Raw genomic sequence first — 19,546 nt, 5'->3', positions numbered from 1 at the left:
GTGTGTTCAGTCCATTTGCACATGCATGCATTTCTGTATTTACACTATATATATAGGGCTCAAATCCGTCATCGCAGCAGACATGGGAGCTGGATTTTCCCAAGAATTTGAGTTTTCTTAAAGCTGGGACTGTGGGACGCTCCCTGCTGTGTGCGGTAACAGCCTCATGCTGGATGGTAGGATCTGTGGTGAGGAGAGACACCATCACTCCCTTTATAAAAACCTGCTCAGCTGTTATTCTTCAGACCAGGGTGTGTGTGTGTGTGTGTTTATATATGTGTGTGGGGGGAAACACTGACTTCTCTTTCTTCTGTAATATCTATCCAAAGTAAAGCTGACACACTGAGAGAATTAAAAAAAAAAAAGCATGATGGGGAGAAACACGCACCACTGTTCAAACAGCCAGTCACTAATCTGAGACGGACACTTGTGCAAATATCAGTGGGAGAAAACAGACAATCGCCTTCAGCTCTCACATTTCTGTTTCCTCTGATTCATTTGCATTGTCTCTCTCTCTCTCTCTCCTCCTTTTGGGTATTTTTGTTCCTCTTCCCCTCCTACTCATCCTCTTCTTTCTCTTCCTCCTTGTTTTTTTTTCCTTCCTCCATCACCTTTCACTCATCTGCCTTTGGGGTGTTTCAATTAAATGCTCTGCTCCCCTGTGGATGGATGAATGGATAGAGGGAGGGAGGGAGGGAGGGGAGAGAAATGAAGGATGGAAGTGTGAGACACAGGAAGGAGGTATTAGTAGAGGGGAAGTAGGATGGAGCGTAGACTGATATATAGATAGAGGGAACAACAAAAGAAGACGAGAAGGAGAGGTGAAATGAAAGGAAGGAGGGTGTGATGGAGGTAAAACAACAGGAAGGAGAAATGGAGGTGACAGGCAGGAGAGAGGGATGGATGGATGTGAACATGAAAGAAGGTGGAGAGAAGTGATGATGATTGTCAGAGAGAAAGGGGAAATACATCAGGAAGAATAGAAAGTTGTGGGTGAGTAAGAAGCATGGAAGCCTGTAGGGGACAATATTAAAATGATAATGCAAACTTGAAAATGTAATTTCACAATAGCATTATAATTTCCCACATGTGTTATTAGAGTAAAAAAAATGAAAATGCAATAATCTAATCACACATTCATGTGGGCGTTCTATGCCCGCATTAAAATGAAAATTAGAAAAGCTGTTTGATATTTAGTTTCCCAGCTGTACAGTGGACAAAATTCAAATGCAGTATAAACAATGTAACCTGATTTTCCATTTATGCAAACACTATTTAAGCTGCAAATAAATTTAAAATGTAATATTCGAACAATTTGAAAATGAAATTAGCTTTTTACATTTCATTTTCAAAGGCTGAACCTGCTGTACAGTGAAGAATATTCAAATGCAATAAGCGTAACAGCGCCCCCTTTCTACTGCATTTACGTGAGCGAGACATTTAACGTCTTCGCTCTCTGATGGACAATCTATGTCATGCTGGCACTTCTTCTTCTTTGGCATTTCTGTGCCGACATTCATTGTCACTCATCAGCTGACATATCGATGGCCGAAGAGCAAAACCTCCTATCTGAAAAATGCACTTTTTTGAGAAAATACATAATAAAAATACTGTTTTTGGACTATATTACTATATTATGTGGTATTGTTTACAGTATGTTTGTATGGTTATTACAGTATTGTTAACACATAATATAGTAATATAGTCCAAAAACAGTGCATTATGTATTGGGTATCCCTAACAAATAGCATTCTGCAAGAAAACAACAGGTTTTTTTAGTTTTTTCAAAAAAGTGCATTTTTTAGATAGGAGGTTTTGCTCTTCGGCCATCGATATATACGCCAGTAAGGATATATTTATATATATAATAAGCTAATATCAGCCAATACATCGTCTCGACTGATTTATCGGTCCAGCTGTGATTAGCTGTATTCACCTCCCAGCCTGGCTGTGTTTTGCATGTTGCCATGGTTACAGCCTTCCCCATGCCATCAGGTCATGACCCTTCCCAGAGTTCAGTATGTGTGTGTGTGTGTGTAATATATACATGTACCCAGTGTGTTTGTGTTGTGCGTACTAATAGGAACATGTGTATTTGTCACGCATATGCTACCAAGTGTGTGTGTGTGTGTGTTGTAGCGTGTTTGTGGTGTGATGTGCTCAGATTGTGCTGAATTAAGGGGCAGTCATGTTTCCTCTGGATGTTGTGAGAGGCTAATATTTAGCATGTGTGTGTGTGGTGGGTTTGCGTGTTCATGCCAACTGTGTGTGTGTGTGTGTGTGTGTGTGTGTGTTCTGTCCCTACATGCTGTGTTTGTCTGTCTGAGACCTCTGCCTGCAGCTCTGTGGTCGACAGAGAGACTGAAGGGAAATTAGAAAAATGAATGTTTGTAGTCCTCAGAAGTAAAACACGAGGAAGATAATAATACATCTCTGTTCCTCTTTTCCTTTAACTTCCCCCCCCCCCCTTTAAATTCACATTTCAGTAGAAAATCATTTTTCCACATCTTTTTAACACATTTTTTTACACTCTGCATCTGCTTGCTACAAACATTTCTTGCAGTTATCTTTTGTCACCGTGTCTCTGGAGCTTCCCTGCGATTCTTCCTGGATTTCTTCCACGGTGGCAAATCTTCTCCCTTTCAGTCCCAATTTTAGTTTCACCAAGCTGTAGGCTATACTGTCTAGCGGTAAATCCGATAATCCCCCCCCCCCCCCCCACATTCTAGACGTTTTGTGCATTTCCCCCAAAATTTGGCATGTTTGGTATCTTTGGAAATGTTGGATTCTCCATTATGCCTTCAACTGAACCCCATTGTGTGGCAAAATAACTTTAATGATTTGTAATTGTTATATAAATGTATGTACATGCATAAAATAATAATAATAACAACTTACAGTGGGTAGCATTGTGTTCCCCTTCACAACATATTTGATTTGGCTAATACAGGATAGTTGCATCTGGCTATCATTATATATAATTGGTTGTTTTTTTGTTTTCTTGGATTGTCTGTTGTTCAAAGCTGCCATAAAGTGGCTCTTTCACTTTTGTATTATGTCATCATTTACAGAGATTTACTAAAGGAGTCCCCCCAATAAAAAATCTGTTATTATCAAATATTCACTGCTTATTGTCTTGAGAGGCAGCTCTAAAAGGTACCTACTGTAGCATATTTGATGATTTATTGGCAAATTGACAATTGTATATTGAGCTTAGGGATCAACAATGGAGAAGTGATTATGCTGCGGGGGAGCCATCTTTTAAGCCTACAAGGGGAGTGAGGGGAATGTTTGATAGGATAGTCAAAAGACACAATTTTCAGCAGATTGTTCCTTTAATATTAAATTTTATTTGTTTTAACTTTCTTCTTTTAGTTATGGGAGTCAAATATATATTTAACTTGCTTACATTTGGCCTTTTTGAAATATGTAAATAGGGCTGCAACTAATGATTATCTTTATTATCTATTTAATTTGATGATTATTTTCTCATCTGATCATTTTGTCTGTAAAATGTCAGTTAATATGGTCATTGTAGCCCAAGTTGATGTCTTCAAATATCATTTTTTTGTCTGACCAACAGTCCATAACCCAAAGATATTCAGTTTACTATCATGTATGACAAAGAAAAGCATCAAATTCTCACATTTGAAAAGCTTGAACTAGCAAATAAAACCACTATTAAAATAGTTGCAGATTAATTTTTTGTTGATTAATTGACTAATTGACTCATCATGTCAACTCTACATGTAAATACTTGATTTTTAGTCTGTCTTGCTCTCTCTACAAACCCCTCAGGACATCTGTTACAATCAGGAATCAGTGTCAAAGTGTCAAAATGAGTCAGAGACACATGTCTAAAACATACACATATTTTGACATCCTGGTTAATCCTGCAGTATTAGTCTGTTTGTCTCTGTGGGGACGTTCCCAGTATGTGTGTGTGTGTGTGCGCCACTTGCAGGTCTTTTTAGGGTCATCCTTCCTAACTGTGGTTTCCTGGTCGACCACATTTATCAGCATTCTGATGCTGCATCAGTCCAGTAATTTCTTCTGTTCTGTGCTACACATCTGGTTTAACTTTCTCTTTCCTCCTCCTCCTCCGTTTTTCTTTTCTGTCTTCACTCTGATGGGTCTCCTCTTCGATTTATTTGGCCTTCGCTCTTCTTCTTCTCTTTTTGCTTGCCTTCCTAAAGGGTTTTTTTCTTTCTCTCTCTATCATCACTTCAATTTCCTCCTCTGTCTGTCGTCTGTCTCTCAGTATCTTACTGTTAGATGATAAGTTATTTAAGGTGTTGATACAGTGTGTGTGTGTGTGTGTGTGTGCATGTGAGAGAGACAGAGAGTGAGTTGAGGAGAGGACCAGACTATGACAATGAAATATTAACTATGTTGTTGCTCTGACTCTGTCTGCTGACCTGCCTGGATAAGGTCAAATAATACAGTTTGTGTTTGGGAGAGAGAGAGAGAGGGTCAGTGTTTGTGTGTTAGTCGGAGGTGGAAGCTCATTAAGTACAAATGTCATATCAATCAGCTGCCCAGTTGTTTTAAGGCAGCTGATTATAGATGGCTGGTCCAAGTTAATCACCTTGGATAAATGTGCATCTCTAAAATAATGCCTCAGAAACTTTACAATGACACCTTACAGACTTTGTCATCATGTTTGATTTTTGCAGGTCAGTTTGGAACATTCGTTGAAGCTAGTACTGATACAGCAAAGTTTGTGTTTTCCAAATGACAATAAATACTGCCCAATTAATCATTTCAAGGGTCTCATGTCCAGAAAAAAAACAGATGCAATTGAACAGACTGACATTTAGAAGGACGTCCACTGTTGGTGGTAAGATCCCTGACTGCTCCTGTCCACATGTTGCAGTGTCCTCGGGCAAGATAATGAACCCTAAATATCTCCTGATTGTTAGGTCAGTATCTTGCATTGTAACTGGTTGCCACTGGTGTGTGAGTGCATGAATGAATGGATGAATGAGCGGCAAAAACGTAAAGTGCTTTGGATCAAAACGCTATATAAATGCAGCCATTTACCGTTGTTGTGACGTTATTCTGATCAGGAATCATTATAAATTTGCTCTTCACTAATTCTTCTTGTTTGCATTTACACATCCAATCAATTAAGTGACTAAATGCAAACGGAGTATAAGATAAAGACAGTTGTAAATGGGCAGTAATGACGCTTAAACATGTGATGGGTCACTTCTCTCTGTTTCTGCCTGACTTCTCTCTGATAATAAGAAAATATACTTAAAAGTAAACCTGCAATTATAATTGATTAGTCAATAAGGGGAAAACTAATAAGCAAATATTCTTTGATTTCAGCTCCATACATGTGAGGAGTTGGTGCTTTTATTTGTCATATAGTTGGGTTTTGGACTGTTAGCTGGGAAAAAACAAGGAAATTGAAGGCATCATCTTGGTAAATTATAAAGGTATTTTTTTGATATTTTCCGACATTTTATAGTCTAAAGGATTAATGAGGATAATCGTTAGTTGCAGCTCTTCTTAGAAGCTATAAACATGAACAGAAACAGAACTTAAAAACAAAACTTAATGGCAGAGAGCAGGAAAGGTCACCATCTGGATCACAAGGTAGACGACAATTAAATCTCTCCATTATGGGAAATACCATCACAGTTTGAATCCTCTTTGGCCAATCAGATCGCTTGACTAAAACTAACCCGTGTATGACCTGTAGTTGGGAGAGATGGATAGACAGAAAGGTGGCGACGACAGAACGAGTGGGAAAGTTTACCTTTCTCACCCTCTGCTGTGAGCGGGGGAGGGAGGGATGAAAGGAGGAAGAGGATATTGAAACGACAGGAGAGACGGCGTAACAATGAGAGGATGAAGAGGAGCGAGGAAGGACGGAGGGGAGGATGGACAAGGGCACAACGGATGACAGAACGGATCAGAAAATGAATAGAGGAGATAGCAGGAGAGAGAGCAAATATTATGAGACTACCTACTGTCCACACGCACACACTAACACGTCCAGCTGTGACCAGTCTGTGTTTCCCTCCAGTAAACATCATATCCAGCCTTCTCGTGTCCTGGCAACAGATATCTTGACAACCGGATGGGAAAGCATCTTTAATATTGTGTGTGTGTGTGTGTGTGTGTGTGTGTGGTATGACTTCAGTCAGGGACACACACAAGACTTAAGATCAGGTGATTGGGGACAGCTTGTGCAACTGGGGACAAAATCCATGTCCACAATTGGTAAAACGCTGATTTTTGGGTCAGTGATTAAGGTTAGGGTAAGGGTTAAGGTTATGGTTAGGGTTAGGATTGGGGTTATGGTTAGAGTTAGGGTTAGGGTTAGGATTAGGGTTATGGTTAGGGTTAGGGTTAGGGTTAGGATTAGGGTTATGGTTAGGGTTAGGGTTAGGCAGGTAGTGGTTATGGTTAGGGTAAAGGTGGTTATGGTTAGGGTATGTCTATGTTAATACCCCAAATTTGACTTAAGTAAACCTGTGTGGTGTGTGTGTGTGAACATGAGTTGTCTTGATACCACTGTGTGAGCTGCTTCACCTTTTAATTATCCTGTTAGATTGTTTGTTTTTGCACCCTGATATCTCATTAATCAGGTGTGTTTTCACTTCACCCTTTCACCTGGTTTATGGTTGTTCTTATTCTATTGTCACGTTGTCTTTGAATTGAGTTGATCAGCTAAATCAATTACTGAGCTAATTGTTGCAGCTGTAAAACAGATACTTTTACTTCCAGGAATGAATATTACAGCTGACTGTACTGACCACAGAATGACCGCGGTTTCACTTCTGCTTTAAACATGAAACTGTGACTCTAAAGCCTCATTACTGATTGTTGCTGCGATTCAATATCTTACTGTGAGCAGGGTGACTGCTGCCATGTAAACTAAGGTTAGTGTTAGTGTCACCTATACCCCTGTTAATTAAAACTAAGTTTAGCAAACTATCTCTCATCACCGGGTTCATTTTTGGCACAGTTACCACTAGTAGTATCTGCATTTATTGCCAGACACATTCTAAACTGTTTTTTATGTATTATCAGCACTTCTGTGAATTACAGTTGCTCGTAACGTACATCATTGTCAACAGAGCTAGGATAAATACTACCATCCATTAGACTGTATTCCATGCTGGACACTGCTGAATCTCTCAGGAAAAAAAAAACACATGATGAGCTGATGAACATTCATGTTATTCACAAGCTAATCTAGTCTTCCTGCCCTGTATGTTCTGTGCTCCACCACATACATACATATTCATTCTCCCTGCTGTCACAGGAAATTGCTCCACTCACAATGAAAGAAGTTAATATTTTGGAAATCCTTCAGTTCAGGTTTTTAATAGATGAAGTAACATTAAGTTACATTTATGACCTGATTATGTTGTTACCTCTCAATTGTTTCCTCCTTCCCGGGGGGGGGGAAACCCTTTGTATGAACTTATAACTTCCTGAGACTAGAAATCACATCTTATTTTACTTTTTTCCAAAGCTACTGCATGTCATTGTTCAATTGAACTGCTGATTCATATTCAAACTGGAAATTTGAAAGCACATTCTCTAAAACGTCCAGCTGTGTTTCCCGAAAAGACCAGAGTTCATTCTTTGAAACCACTGTTGATTTACATCATATCTACAAGGTTTTATCTTCTTTATTCGATGCTGACGGTAATATTTGCTAGCTGAGCTCTGTTTTGGTCTTTATTGGTACTGCAGAGGAATAAATTAGTTGTGACAAACAGAACTGAAATCCTTTGACAATATTGGTTTTTCTGCTTCTCATATCCACGAGTGCATGTAAAGCTTACTGGAACAGAACAGAGAGGGACAGACAGACAAAAAGAAAGGGTTAGTTTGGTTCACTGGTCTTGAGCTCTCTTTGAAACAAAGCAGAAAAAACTCTGCACAACTCTCATTTCTCTTCTGTCACTTTCTATCAAGCCTCCATCTCTCTCTCTGTCTCTATCGTCATAACAATCCTTCTCTTCTGCGCCAGCTCTTCTCATCTACACGGCCTTGTTGCTGGTTTGTTTCTTCTCTCTTTCTCTCTGTCTCTCTTTCTCTTTCTGTTATTTCCCGTATATTTCTACTTCTCCTTATTTGTTATTATTTATTCTCATATTTTCCCTTTCTCTCTCCTAATTCTACTCATCAATACATCCGTTTTATGCTGTTCATTTGGGTTTAGGCGAAAGGGATGAAGCAGAGTAGCACAGACATCCCTTTCCTGAGACCCGTCCTGCAGCTCCTCCTGGAGGATCCAAGGTTGTCCTCAGACCAGATGGGATATATAAACATACAAGTGTGTTCTGGGTCTTTCTCCAGTGTCTCCTCTCGGTTGTCCAAAATACCTTCACAGGGAGGAGTCCTAATAGGATGCTGAAACACCTCCTTCCTTACATCTTACACTTTTAATTTATGTTCTTATTTATGTCTGTATTACCCTCTCTGTCATGTACCACCTTCATAGTTGTTGACTGTCTATCTATCCTCCTTTTTGACCTTTCTGTCACTCCGTATATCCCTCATCACCTCCTCCACTGGGCTTTCATGTCTCACACACTGCTCAGTTTGGTTAAGTCTCGTTTCATCTTGTTTTATCTGGTTCTGTCGTGGTGATGCTTTTTCATTTCAGGGTGTTTTGCTGCTGTTCGCCGCTGACCTCTCCGTGATACTTCCTCTGGTTCAGCCACACAGAGGAAACTGCTGGTTAACCACTGAAACTTAGACAGAGACAGAGCTGTAACTGACAGAAGACTGAGTGCTTGGATTGACTGAACTCTGACAGACCTATGCAGCGCATATTGAAAGAAGACTGAAAGTTATAGCCATGGTAGCGGCATGTAAGACTGTCATGCACAATACATATTTTTAGGTAAAACGATGGAGGAAATGGAGGAAAAATTAAACACATTGTACAAGTCTCCTCCAAAATACCATGCTTTTTATAATAATGTATATTGGAGAAGAATTGTATGATATAATTTTAATGGACATGTACTGAAACTCACACTGGTCTGCACCTCTGTGTGTAGGTAAAAAACATTCTTACCTCAAGTGGTGCAAATAAAGTAATGTTTGTACAGTCGGTGGCACCAGAGGAAAGGCCATATGTAGAGATACTGTGGTAGCACCTTACTTTAAGTCCCTTTATTAAGCATTTATAAGCAGTAGACAAACATTTTATAAATATTTTTTGTGTGTCAGAAATTATAACTTACCCTATGAAGATATTATATGTTATGTTTTAATATTCAGAGCTACATTCAGTTGAGCAAATTTATGCAGCTCAACTGCAACAAAGAGATCACTTTGAGCCTGGATGTGAAACAGTACATATATTAATTATATCAGTAGTGTAGGTCAGTGTAAGTGGGTGTTTCCTCTGCTGTCGAGCTCTCTGGTTTGACCCTGACGTTAATGGAGTGTGTCTGAGGTCCTCCAGGGCAACCAGAGATTATGTACATCCTCCTCTGTGGTCTGTCTGACACACAAGCACACACGTACACGCAGGGTTATGTTGCAGCCTGGCTGGTTAAACAAATTTGATCATTTCAGAGATTTTACACGCATTAATCTGTCCTTTCCTACGCTGTCTATCTCTCTTTCTCCACTTCTATCCTTCTTCTTCTCTTCCTTTATGTGCAGACCAGCCTGTTGTAGCACATGTGACCCTCTCTGGTGTCTGAGCGCTCTGACTTCTGGTCGGGCTGCAGACCCCTCCAGGCTGAAGGGAAAAACAACATTAAGATAAAGAGGAACCGGTGTTTAGATTGCTATGAAACTAGCTGGTAATGGTGCGGATCAGCCTGAACGTCACTAGACTGATAATGGATGAAGTGTGTGTTTAACAGCAGGGAGGTCCAAAACACCACCGCACATTAATTTTTACACTGCTGTAAATAAACACACACTTTGAACGCTTTATCTGCAGTTTCTTTTTTCCCAGACTGTTTTAAATGTTTATTTTGCTTCACATACAAATTCATCTCATTCCCAGTAAGTCATCTGGCTTCAACAGATGGAGAAGATATGGAGACTTTCATATTGTCAGTGTGCTTTAATGGTATTAGCAATATATTGCCAAAGCATCATTTAATAGTCACATTACATAAATAAAACAACTGAGGCAGTTCATTAAAATAAGAAAATGTATTTTTTGCGTGTCGACCATTTGGGATTTGTGTGCGTGTTAATATTTCTTTCTCAAAGCTCGGCATATTGAGTATGAGTTAGGGATGTGCAGAGAGCCCAGTATTTGTATTTGTATTTGTTGAGGCAGCAAAATTATTTGTATTTGTATTTGTATTTGAATAAAAGTGGAAAGAGGCTTAAAAATCCAGGTTTTGTATATATTACGCTTTTAATTTTAGAAAATTAAAGTGTTACAATAAGTGTTCATGAATAAACTACTTTATGAAGAAGGTCACCACAGCGGGACTTGAACTGGAGTCTCCCAGATCATAGACGACTGCGCTGACTACTGAGCTAAAACTTTACTCATCACCTCATTGCAGATTGACCTCTACCTATTTATACACCAATAACACAGAGACAGCACACCATGTAACATGTAGTAGAACTTCAAAGGTGATTCTTGTTTTGCACGTTTCATTTATTGCCTATTTTTTACAACCTAACTTTGTGGAAAGGAGAAGGGGAACAACAGGTTATGGAGAATCTCTGGTAGATGTAACAGTGGAGCAGAGGAGAGAGACTGAGATAACGATGTAACCGACTTGTAAACTGGTATTTGACATGTTTTTTTTTTCTTCCCAAAAACAAATAATTTTTAAAATATTTGTATGAAACAAATATTCGTATAAAACCCACTATTTGTGCTTTGCCGAGGGTCAAAGGTGTGCTTCCATGTGCTAAATTTAAATACATGAAATCCGTCAGCTTTAAATAAAATCAGTATCTCTCAACAACCAGTCTTTTTTTTCTTTCTTTTTCTCTTTTCAGGGACTTGAGTGAAAACGGCATCCAGGCCATCCCGAGGAGAGCCTTCAGAGGAGCCACGGATCTCAAAAACCTGTGTGTGAAAACACAGATGCACACACACAAAAACACACACGTATACATACAAAGCACAATGTAGATAAAAGAAAATAAAGGAATACAGTGTAGAAAACAATTCACTGTTTATAAAAAGAAATATAGGAACGCTCATGTAAGAAGCTTCACTACGTTTGAACTGCACTAAGATGCATGAAAGAAGCTGTATACTGTAGATAAAGACTAATGTGTTGATTGGTTGTGTAATTGATTAATTAACCGGATTTAATCTCATTTTCTATTTGTTACCAGTCAGCTGGATAAGAACCATATCAGCTGTATTGAGGAGGGGGCGTTTCGAGCTCTGCGATCTCTGGAAGTACTGTGAGTATTCAGACAAATGGAGGAATCCCTGCGGGGGATCAACGCAGACATTTCCTGCTCTTGTGCTTCGGAGGAAATACAAAATATCTTAGCTTTACTTTTATTCAGGCATCTGATTAATTAATAAATAATTTCACTCTGCTTTCTGCAATAATTTCTCCTTGTTTTCTTCCTCCTTCTCCTTGTTGTTTTCTCTCTCTCTCTCCCAGCACGCTCAACAACAACAACATCAGCAGTATTCCTGTTTCCAGTTTCAACCACATGCCGAAGCTCCGTACCTTGTGAGTCTTTCATCCCTTCTCACTATGTTGATTCTGGCTTTCAAACCAAAGAAAGACACTTAACAATATTTGCTTTTTTCCCATTTCCCTCCTCCCCTTATGTTTACTCTCTTCACTCTCCTTTTTCTGCTCTGTTGTTTCCTTCCACCTGACCTCTGCTTCCCTTTCACTATACGTCTTTATCTTTGACCTTTCTTTATTCCCTCCTTTCCTTGCTCTCCCCTTTCTTTCATCCCTTGCTTCTCCTTGTTTCCATTCCTTCTACTTTCTGTCCTTCACTCCTTCATTACTTACCTCCTTACCTGTACAATTTATCCATCATTTCCTTCCTCTTCCTTTCCTGATTTCCTCTCTTTCTCTCCCTACTTCCTCCTCTTCCTCCTCCCTCTTTTCCCAGTCGTCTCCACTCTAACTCTCTGCGTTGTGACTGTCACCTGGCCTGGTTGTCTCCATGGTTGCGGCAGCGGCCGTCATTAGGCCTCTACACCCAGTGCAGCTCCCCTCCCGCCCTGAGGGGCCTCAACCTAGCCGAGCTGCGCAAGAGCGACTTCGCCTGCTCAGGTACAGCAGTCTAATTCAGTCAACGAGTCCGTAGAGGCATAGAGGCTGATAGAGCAGAAGTTGGAACGGTTTTTCTCGTTTGCTCGTAGGCCACGGCGGCAGTGCCTTCGTTCAGCCGTGCAGCCTGGCGTCTGGCTCCTGTCCTCCGATGTGCTCCTGCAGCAACAACATTGTGGACTGTCGAGGGAGGGGCCTCACCGCCATCCCCGCCCACCTCCCTGAGGCCATGACTGAGATGTGAGTTTACCAAAAGGAAAGAGCTCTACATCCACAGTTTACATCTCATCTGGAACTGCAGGAGGAGCTTTATGTTCTCAGTCACCTAAATAACAAATACTCGAAAGTAAAGAATGGGCTGGGCATTATACCAGTGACTCCAGTAACCCCAGCTCGTAACTCCTCATAAAACCACAAATTGTCAATCTTACATATCTGTTCATGTACAGGTAAAAAAGTTTGCTTTCCCCAGTGAGATTTAAACAATAAACCTGGTTACTGTAACCTACTGTAAGATATTAAGCATTTTCAGTTTCAGTTTGAGTGGGAATCACATTATAATCGTTGACAGATGGCCAGAGCTTTGAATTAATGTTGCACGTTGACTGTTTGAGTATTCTGAATAGGAACTGCAGACAAGCCTGTTGATGGAAATAACATCCAGCTGGCAGCTGAGCTGTGGTGTGTAATGACCTACAGGAGGCAAATTATTAACGTGTCTCTCTCTCTCTCTCTCTCTCTCTCTCTCTCTCTCTCTCTCTCTCTCTCTCTCTCTGTCTCTCTCTCTCTAGTCGTCTGGAGCAGAATGGTATCAAGTCGGTTCCTCCGGGTGCTTTTACCTCCTACAAGAAGCTTCGTCGAATGTGAGTCCTCTATAGACAGACTAACTCATCTGAATACAGTTTGAGAGATAAATGTTCATAAATAAATAAGTTACAAATATATAAGTTCAGATTAAAGAAACATTTTGAATAAATGTCATTTCTTTTCCCATGTTTGATCTTTTAATGTAACAGAGTGAGACTTCACCTGTATCGAGATAAAGAAAATTGAGAGAGTCAGAGCACACATGAGGGATCAGAAATCCCATCTGTCTTGGGAACCTCAGATAAGGGAGCTGGAATCAATGGATGGATGGATGGATGGATGATGGATGGATGGATGGATGGATGGATGGATGGATGGATGGATGAATGGATGGATGATGGATGGATGGATGAATTGATGGATGGATGGATGGATGGATGGATAGATGGATGATGGATGGATGGATAGATGGATGATGCATGGATGTATGGATGGATGGATGGATGGATGGATGGATGAATTGATGGATGGATGGATGGATGGATGGATAGATGGATGATGGATGGATGGATAGATGGATGATGTATGGATGGATGGATGATGTATGGATGGATAGATAGATGGATAGATGGATGATGTATGGATGTATGGATGGATGGATGGATGGATGGATGGATGAATTGATGGATGGATGGATGGATGGATGGATAGATGGATGATGGATGGATGGATAGATGGATGATGTATGGATGGATGGATGATGTATGGATGGATAGATGGATGATAGATGGATGGATGGATGGATGATGGATATATGGATGGATGGATGGAAGAAGGAATGATGAGAATTCCATAATTTTGATTTTTAATAAGGAAATAATTTTGAATCCCAGTCAAGATTTTGTACACTTTTATGAGTCTTGAGGAGTTCTGTAATTGAAATTCATATTTGGACAGTGTTTTCAGGTGACAGCTTTTCCTTTTTATGGCAGATTTCTGACTAATTTTCTGCATCAAATGATTAGATCACATACTCAAGTGTTTATGCTATTAAGACATATTTATTTAAGACTTTTTTGCTGAAAACTAAAATTTTCCTTCAGCTTCTATGATCTGCTGTGTAATTATCATTATTATGACATCAGGTGATTAAACATACATTTTTCTTCATAGGAGGTAGCTTGAACTTGGACAGTAAGCTAGGCTGACACCATCTACTGTAGCCGTGGTTAAGGTTTATCTCAACCAATGAGATGACAGTATTTCTGCCTCCAGAGGGGCAATGCCTCTGAGAAAATGTTAATGTTTTAAACCCCGATCTGCCAACCGGATTACTCTCCTCTTCCTCCATCTCTTCTGTTCACTGAGCTGTGGTTTTCCTGCTTGACATAACAAACAGCCCCAGTGGATTTCCAGCATGGGGGAGCGCTTGATTTATGTCAGCCAGCGAGTAGATATAGTCCCCATCAGAGGCATTTTAAGGGTCTCGCTTGATGAATGAAGTGCATATCACTATGATCTAGTGCATATGTTTAAAATCTGGAGTTGTGAAACAATAATACTGGCTTCTTGACTTTCTACCCCTTTTCTTTCTTGCTTGCTTTGTTTTCTGTCCACTCTCAGTGCTTCTTTCTTTCTCTCTTCTTCTGTCCATTTCCATCCTCTGACATCCTCTCTCTCCATCTTTGTCTCTTTGTGGTTTTCCTTTTCCTCTCAATCCCCCCCCTTCCTCTTTCTTACATCATCACTGTGAGACCATCCCAAGCCCGAAGAGGAGAGTTGATTACATTAACAGTCTGGTTTAAGTGGTTTGTCTTACAATTTATCATGACAGTTGAGCGACTGAGATGTGGCAGAAGTACAAGGATTTTATCATCTAACATGTTGTGGTTTGGCCGGCCAGAACAAACCATAGATGTTAAAACTTCAACTTGGCCAGCAGAACAGTTTGCTCTGCCTTTCACATAAAAAAAAAGTTAGTGTCAAGCTCACTTCCAGTTCAGTCATCTAATGAAGTGAGGTTTCTACTTTTTTAGAAAAAGTTTTTTATTTGATTCAGTGTGATTTGGGGATCAGAAAATGAACAATAAAACCATTCATGTATGTTTGACCCCAGAGAGTCGTACATGGAAATGTTACATAAAGTAAAAATGCAGCCCTAAAACATGTACTGTATCTTCACCCTCCCTATCAGTTTTATTGTTCTAGTGGTCTGCTGTGACCGACGACTATATGGTGTCGTGTCATGATATTTCCTAGATATATTAGTTATTATACTGCAGATTTCGGGGTGCTTTACTAGTCTCAGACCTGATTTACTATGATACAGATTACATCAAGTGTACTGAAGGAAGCTTGTACACTTTACTGCAACTCAAGTGTAGATATAAAGCATCTATTTTTGTATGACATGTCTCAAACATGTTATGTGTGTCACGTAGATAAAACAGAAAAGAGAGAAATCTGCTTTTTCAAATCAACACCCACAAAAAAAGAAATGCAGAGAATATTAGACTTTTAAGGCTTTTTTGCCTTAAAATCTGACTTTCAAAGTTCACATTTAATCAGGAAGAGCTTTGCAAAAAAGGAAACGTCAATTCAAGAAGCACTGCGGCTTTCTCGTTATTTTTTGTACATCGGGTCACCTCCTCAAGTATTTTTGCGTACATGTATATACCAGTTTGATCATTTACTGGCAAGGAAATGCTATAATTCTACGCACATGGGATGAAGTCAAACAGTTTCTTCAGTCATGAAACTGTTATTTACCACCAAAAGGTTTCACTTGAACAGCCAGTGGTAACATTTGTGACATTCAGACTTTACAGGCTGATGAAAACTGCCCAAACATAGTTAGTTTTGGTCTTTTGGGGGTCTCAGATCGTCACATATGCAGAGCAAACAAACAGTAGCAGTTTTGAAACTTCAGAGAGAGTCAGTATTTCTTGCTGCTGTGAGTAAAATTTGTGTGTTTGTCTTTGTGTATTTCTTTTCTCCGTTTGTTTCCCAGAGACCTGAGTAACAACCAGATATCCGAGATTGCTCCTGATGCTTTTCACGGCCTCCGAGCTCTCAACTCACTGTGAGTAACACATATCTGAGTGTGTGTGTGTGTGTGTGTGTGTGTGTGTGTGTGTTTGTGTGTGAATGAACTGTTGGACTGTTGTTAAAGCGCCTCTACCAATATGTGTTTACATATGTCTGTATTATGCCCGTCTATACCTCCATATGTTTCCACCGCATGTGTGTGTTTGTGCGTCTGCTTGTATGAATAATGCAAAAGTGGCGCCTGCTCTCTGTAAACAGATTCCTTATGAAATATCAGGACTTTACAAACAATCACAGCGGGTGGCCTGTGGGTATGTCAGTGTTTATATGCATAGCACATATATGTATCTGGCATGAGTGTGCTTGGTCCTATTTGTGGATTGTGTGTGGAGATATGTATGTGCACAAAATATATGTAAATGCAGGGTCTTTTAAGGAAAATAAATGTGAAATGTGCACCATCCTTAATATTTGTTGTTTTAATAGTAGAAAATGTCAAGGAGTTTTATATCTGTATGGATCCAGAGCTGCATCATAGTGTAAGAGGATAAATTCAAGCAGTTTTGTGTGTGTGTGTGTGTGTGTGTGTGTGTGCAGGGTTCTGTATGGTAATAAGATCACTGAGCTGCCCAGCGGAGTGTTTGATGGCCTGGCCTCTCTGGAGCTGCTGTAAGTCCAAACCACAACACATATATATTTATCTGAGTTGACATTTACACTGTCTGAGTGGCTCACACTCCGCTGAGGATTTATACAAATGACTTTCATTTGTCAAATGGCTCCGAAGCGCCAATAAAGTGTTAAACTGTTGGATGGAAACTAACACGTCTGCACCGTTTTTGCCAAGTCAAGATGATGTAAATCTGTTTCTCATCACTTCCTGTGGTGTTACTTTTTAGATAACACTGCCATATCTATTTATTTACCATGCAGTGCATTTGCACATGTAATAATTGTGTCAGGATGAAGTTTTGTAATTTTTTCATCAATATATGTGACTCAGCAGTCATTTTAAGTCATCATGTGTAGGATTAGGACATTTCTGACATTGGCGACTCCCAGTGGTAGTGTCAAAAAATACTGCAGATCTCCCACAGGGACAAAGAATGAAAGCAACACTTGGACTACACCAATTTTATAGTAAATTAACATGAGTCCAATCTACACCTGGTAGAACAAGTGAACCACCTTGATGAATTTTGTTTGTAATTTTTTAAACATGGAAAACACAGTGGCTCTAGTGGAAATATCACGTTTTAGGGAAGGAATACAGCATGTAGTTGCAGAGTCATCATTTAGTTTGAATCTATACCACATGGGATTTTTGTGAGAAAGTGAGTCACATCATCATCTGAGGACTCCACATTGTTGATTGATTCAATATCTGGTGAGGGCTGAACTGATTTTCAGAAAATGTTTGTTTCATTTTAATTCTAGTACTGACTGATATTGTCATCTAGCTGCTTATTACCGATGGTCTCCTGTCGTCCTGCAGGTTGCTGAATGCAAATAAGATCCACTGTATTAGAGCCACAGTGTTCAAAGATCTGGAGAACTTGGCTCTGCTGTCGCTCTACGACAACAAGATCCAGAGTCTGGCCAAAGGCACCTTCAGCTCATTGCACAGCATCCAGACTCTGTGAGACAACACACACACACACACACACACATACTATTTTCAGTTCTGTTCCACTTCATTTACTCTGATCTGACTGATGTCCTTCCCCCTTGTGATTTCCCATCAGCCACCTGGCCCAGAACCCCTTCGTGTGTGACTGTAATGTGAAGTGGCTGGCCGACTTCCTGCGCTCAAACCCCATAGAGACCAGCGGAGCGCGCTGCGCCAGCCCTCGCCGCCTCGCCAACAAACGCATCGCACAGATCAAGAGCAACAAGTTCCGCTGCTCTGGTCAGTGCCTGTGTGTGTGTGTGAGAGAGAGAGAGAGAGAGAAAGAAAGAATGTAAAACAGGAAGAGAGGAGTGTGAATTGAGATGGGCAGTGACAGTCTGGTTTTATGAGCTAAAGTTGACGGTTTAAGATGTTGAACTACAGCAAAGCTTCCATCAAGACAAATACATGTATGTGCAAGAAATGCAGAATCATTTTTCCTCCACAAACCTCACTGGTTAGGGTGCTTAAAGTCTTCTAGGAAGAAAAAAACTGTGTAACAATGAACCTTGGACTAATCTTTTCAGCATAAACCACAAAGTGACACTGTAACAAAGGAAGTTCCATCCCCTTTTAACTGAGATGTCATATACAGTACATGTTAGTGTCTGACACTTCTCTGTTCACAGAACAAAACACAGACTGTTGCTTTATGCTTTGTCCAGAAACAGTTGGCTCAACAAGAACTTGTCGTCTCTGGTCTCTTTGGTTTTCTTTGGTATAAAATTTCATAAACCAGCGAAGTCAAGGGCAGACAAAGTGTATTAAATACAAGATTATTCCAGTAGGGGAAACCTGTCTACTGTTCATCACCTTAATAATAATAATAATAATAACTTAGATTTATATAGCACCTTTCAAGAAACCCAAGGACACTTTACACAGTGAGGCAGACAAAACAAATAACAACAGAAGGTAATAATAGCAATGATTGCCGGGGATGACAGTTAACTAGAGGCCATAGACCTTGGTGAACAGGTGGTTTTTTTAAAAAAAAAAAAAGTGTCCAAAAATGCAGCGTTGCAGATCTCTGCCAGGAGAGAGTTCCCGAGGGTAGGGCTGCCACACTGAAGGCTCTGCCTCAAAGAGTTCGCAGGCTGGTGTCAGGGGTGGAGAGCAGACTCGTGTCTGAGGACCACAGATTCCAGGACTGGGCATAGGGGTGGAGGACTTCAGATATGTGGATAGGTCGGCTTGAGTAGGTTAGATGACATCTATATTTTTATTTCATGCAGGCAGTTGACAAGAGACTGTGAGGGGAGCTGAGTGGATGGTTTAGTGCAGAGATACAGCTGTGTGTTATCAGCATAGTAGTGAAAACTTAGACCATGGTGGAAGATGATCTGACCAAGGAGGAGCATATAAATGGTAAAGAGGAAGGGTCCGAGCACAGAGCTTTGAGGCATACCTTGGTAACCCTGCCTGAGTCATCTCGGAGGTGCTCCAACTACAAGTGTATCTTGTTGCTGGACACAGTAAAATAAAACAAAACGGTCTATGTATCTGTGGCGGCTTCAAACGATGGTTGTGTTAGAACCACTCAAAGTAGACGACTCGTTGTGACGGGTCTTACAAATGTATCTGGGACAGGCTGATTGTGTAGAATGCTCTCTACACTTGGCTTTACACGATTTCTTAATGTTTCAGAAACAGACAACCTCTCACTGCCATTTGAAGCTGCCAGCACACAAATTTATTTTGTGTACCTTTAATAATGATTGTATATATATTTTATGTGTGCTGAGAATATCAATGTTGTCCATTCTGGGGTGTAAAGACTATTAAATAAAGAGTTAGA

At 40.2% G+C, this 19,546-nt stretch overlaps 1 protein-coding gene across 1 annotated transcript in view; it reads left to right on the top strand.

Moving 5' to 3' along the window:
- LOC137180190 (slit homolog 1 protein-like) overlaps positions 1-19,546 on the top strand; it is an 81,069-nt gene that overhangs the window by 27,037 nt on the left and 34,486 nt on the right. The window contains exons 5-14 of the mRNA XM_067585477.1: positions 10,969-11,040; positions 11,314-11,385; positions 11,595-11,666; positions 12,064-12,227; positions 12,317-12,464; positions 13,016-13,087; positions 16,042-16,113; positions 16,677-16,748; positions 17,575-17,718; positions 17,825-17,988. Of these exons, the coding sequence (XP_067441578.1) occupies positions 10,969-11,040; positions 11,314-11,385; positions 11,595-11,666; positions 12,064-12,227; positions 12,317-12,464; positions 13,016-13,087; positions 16,042-16,113; positions 16,677-16,748; positions 17,575-17,718; positions 17,825-17,988 (1,052 nt within the window). The remainder of the gene's footprint in view (positions 1-10,968; positions 11,041-11,313; positions 11,386-11,594; positions 11,667-12,063; positions 12,228-12,316; positions 12,465-13,015; positions 13,088-16,041; positions 16,114-16,676; positions 16,749-17,574; positions 17,719-17,824; positions 17,989-19,546) is intronic.

This window comes from Thunnus thynnus, chromosome 3 (genome assembly GCF_963924715.1).
Source record: "Thunnus thynnus chromosome 3, fThuThy2.1, whole genome shotgun sequence".
Lineage (NCBI taxonomy): Eukaryota > Metazoa > Chordata > Actinopteri > Scombriformes > Scombridae > Thunnus > Thunnus thynnus.
This window is presented reverse-complemented; position numbering and strand designations above follow the sequence as displayed.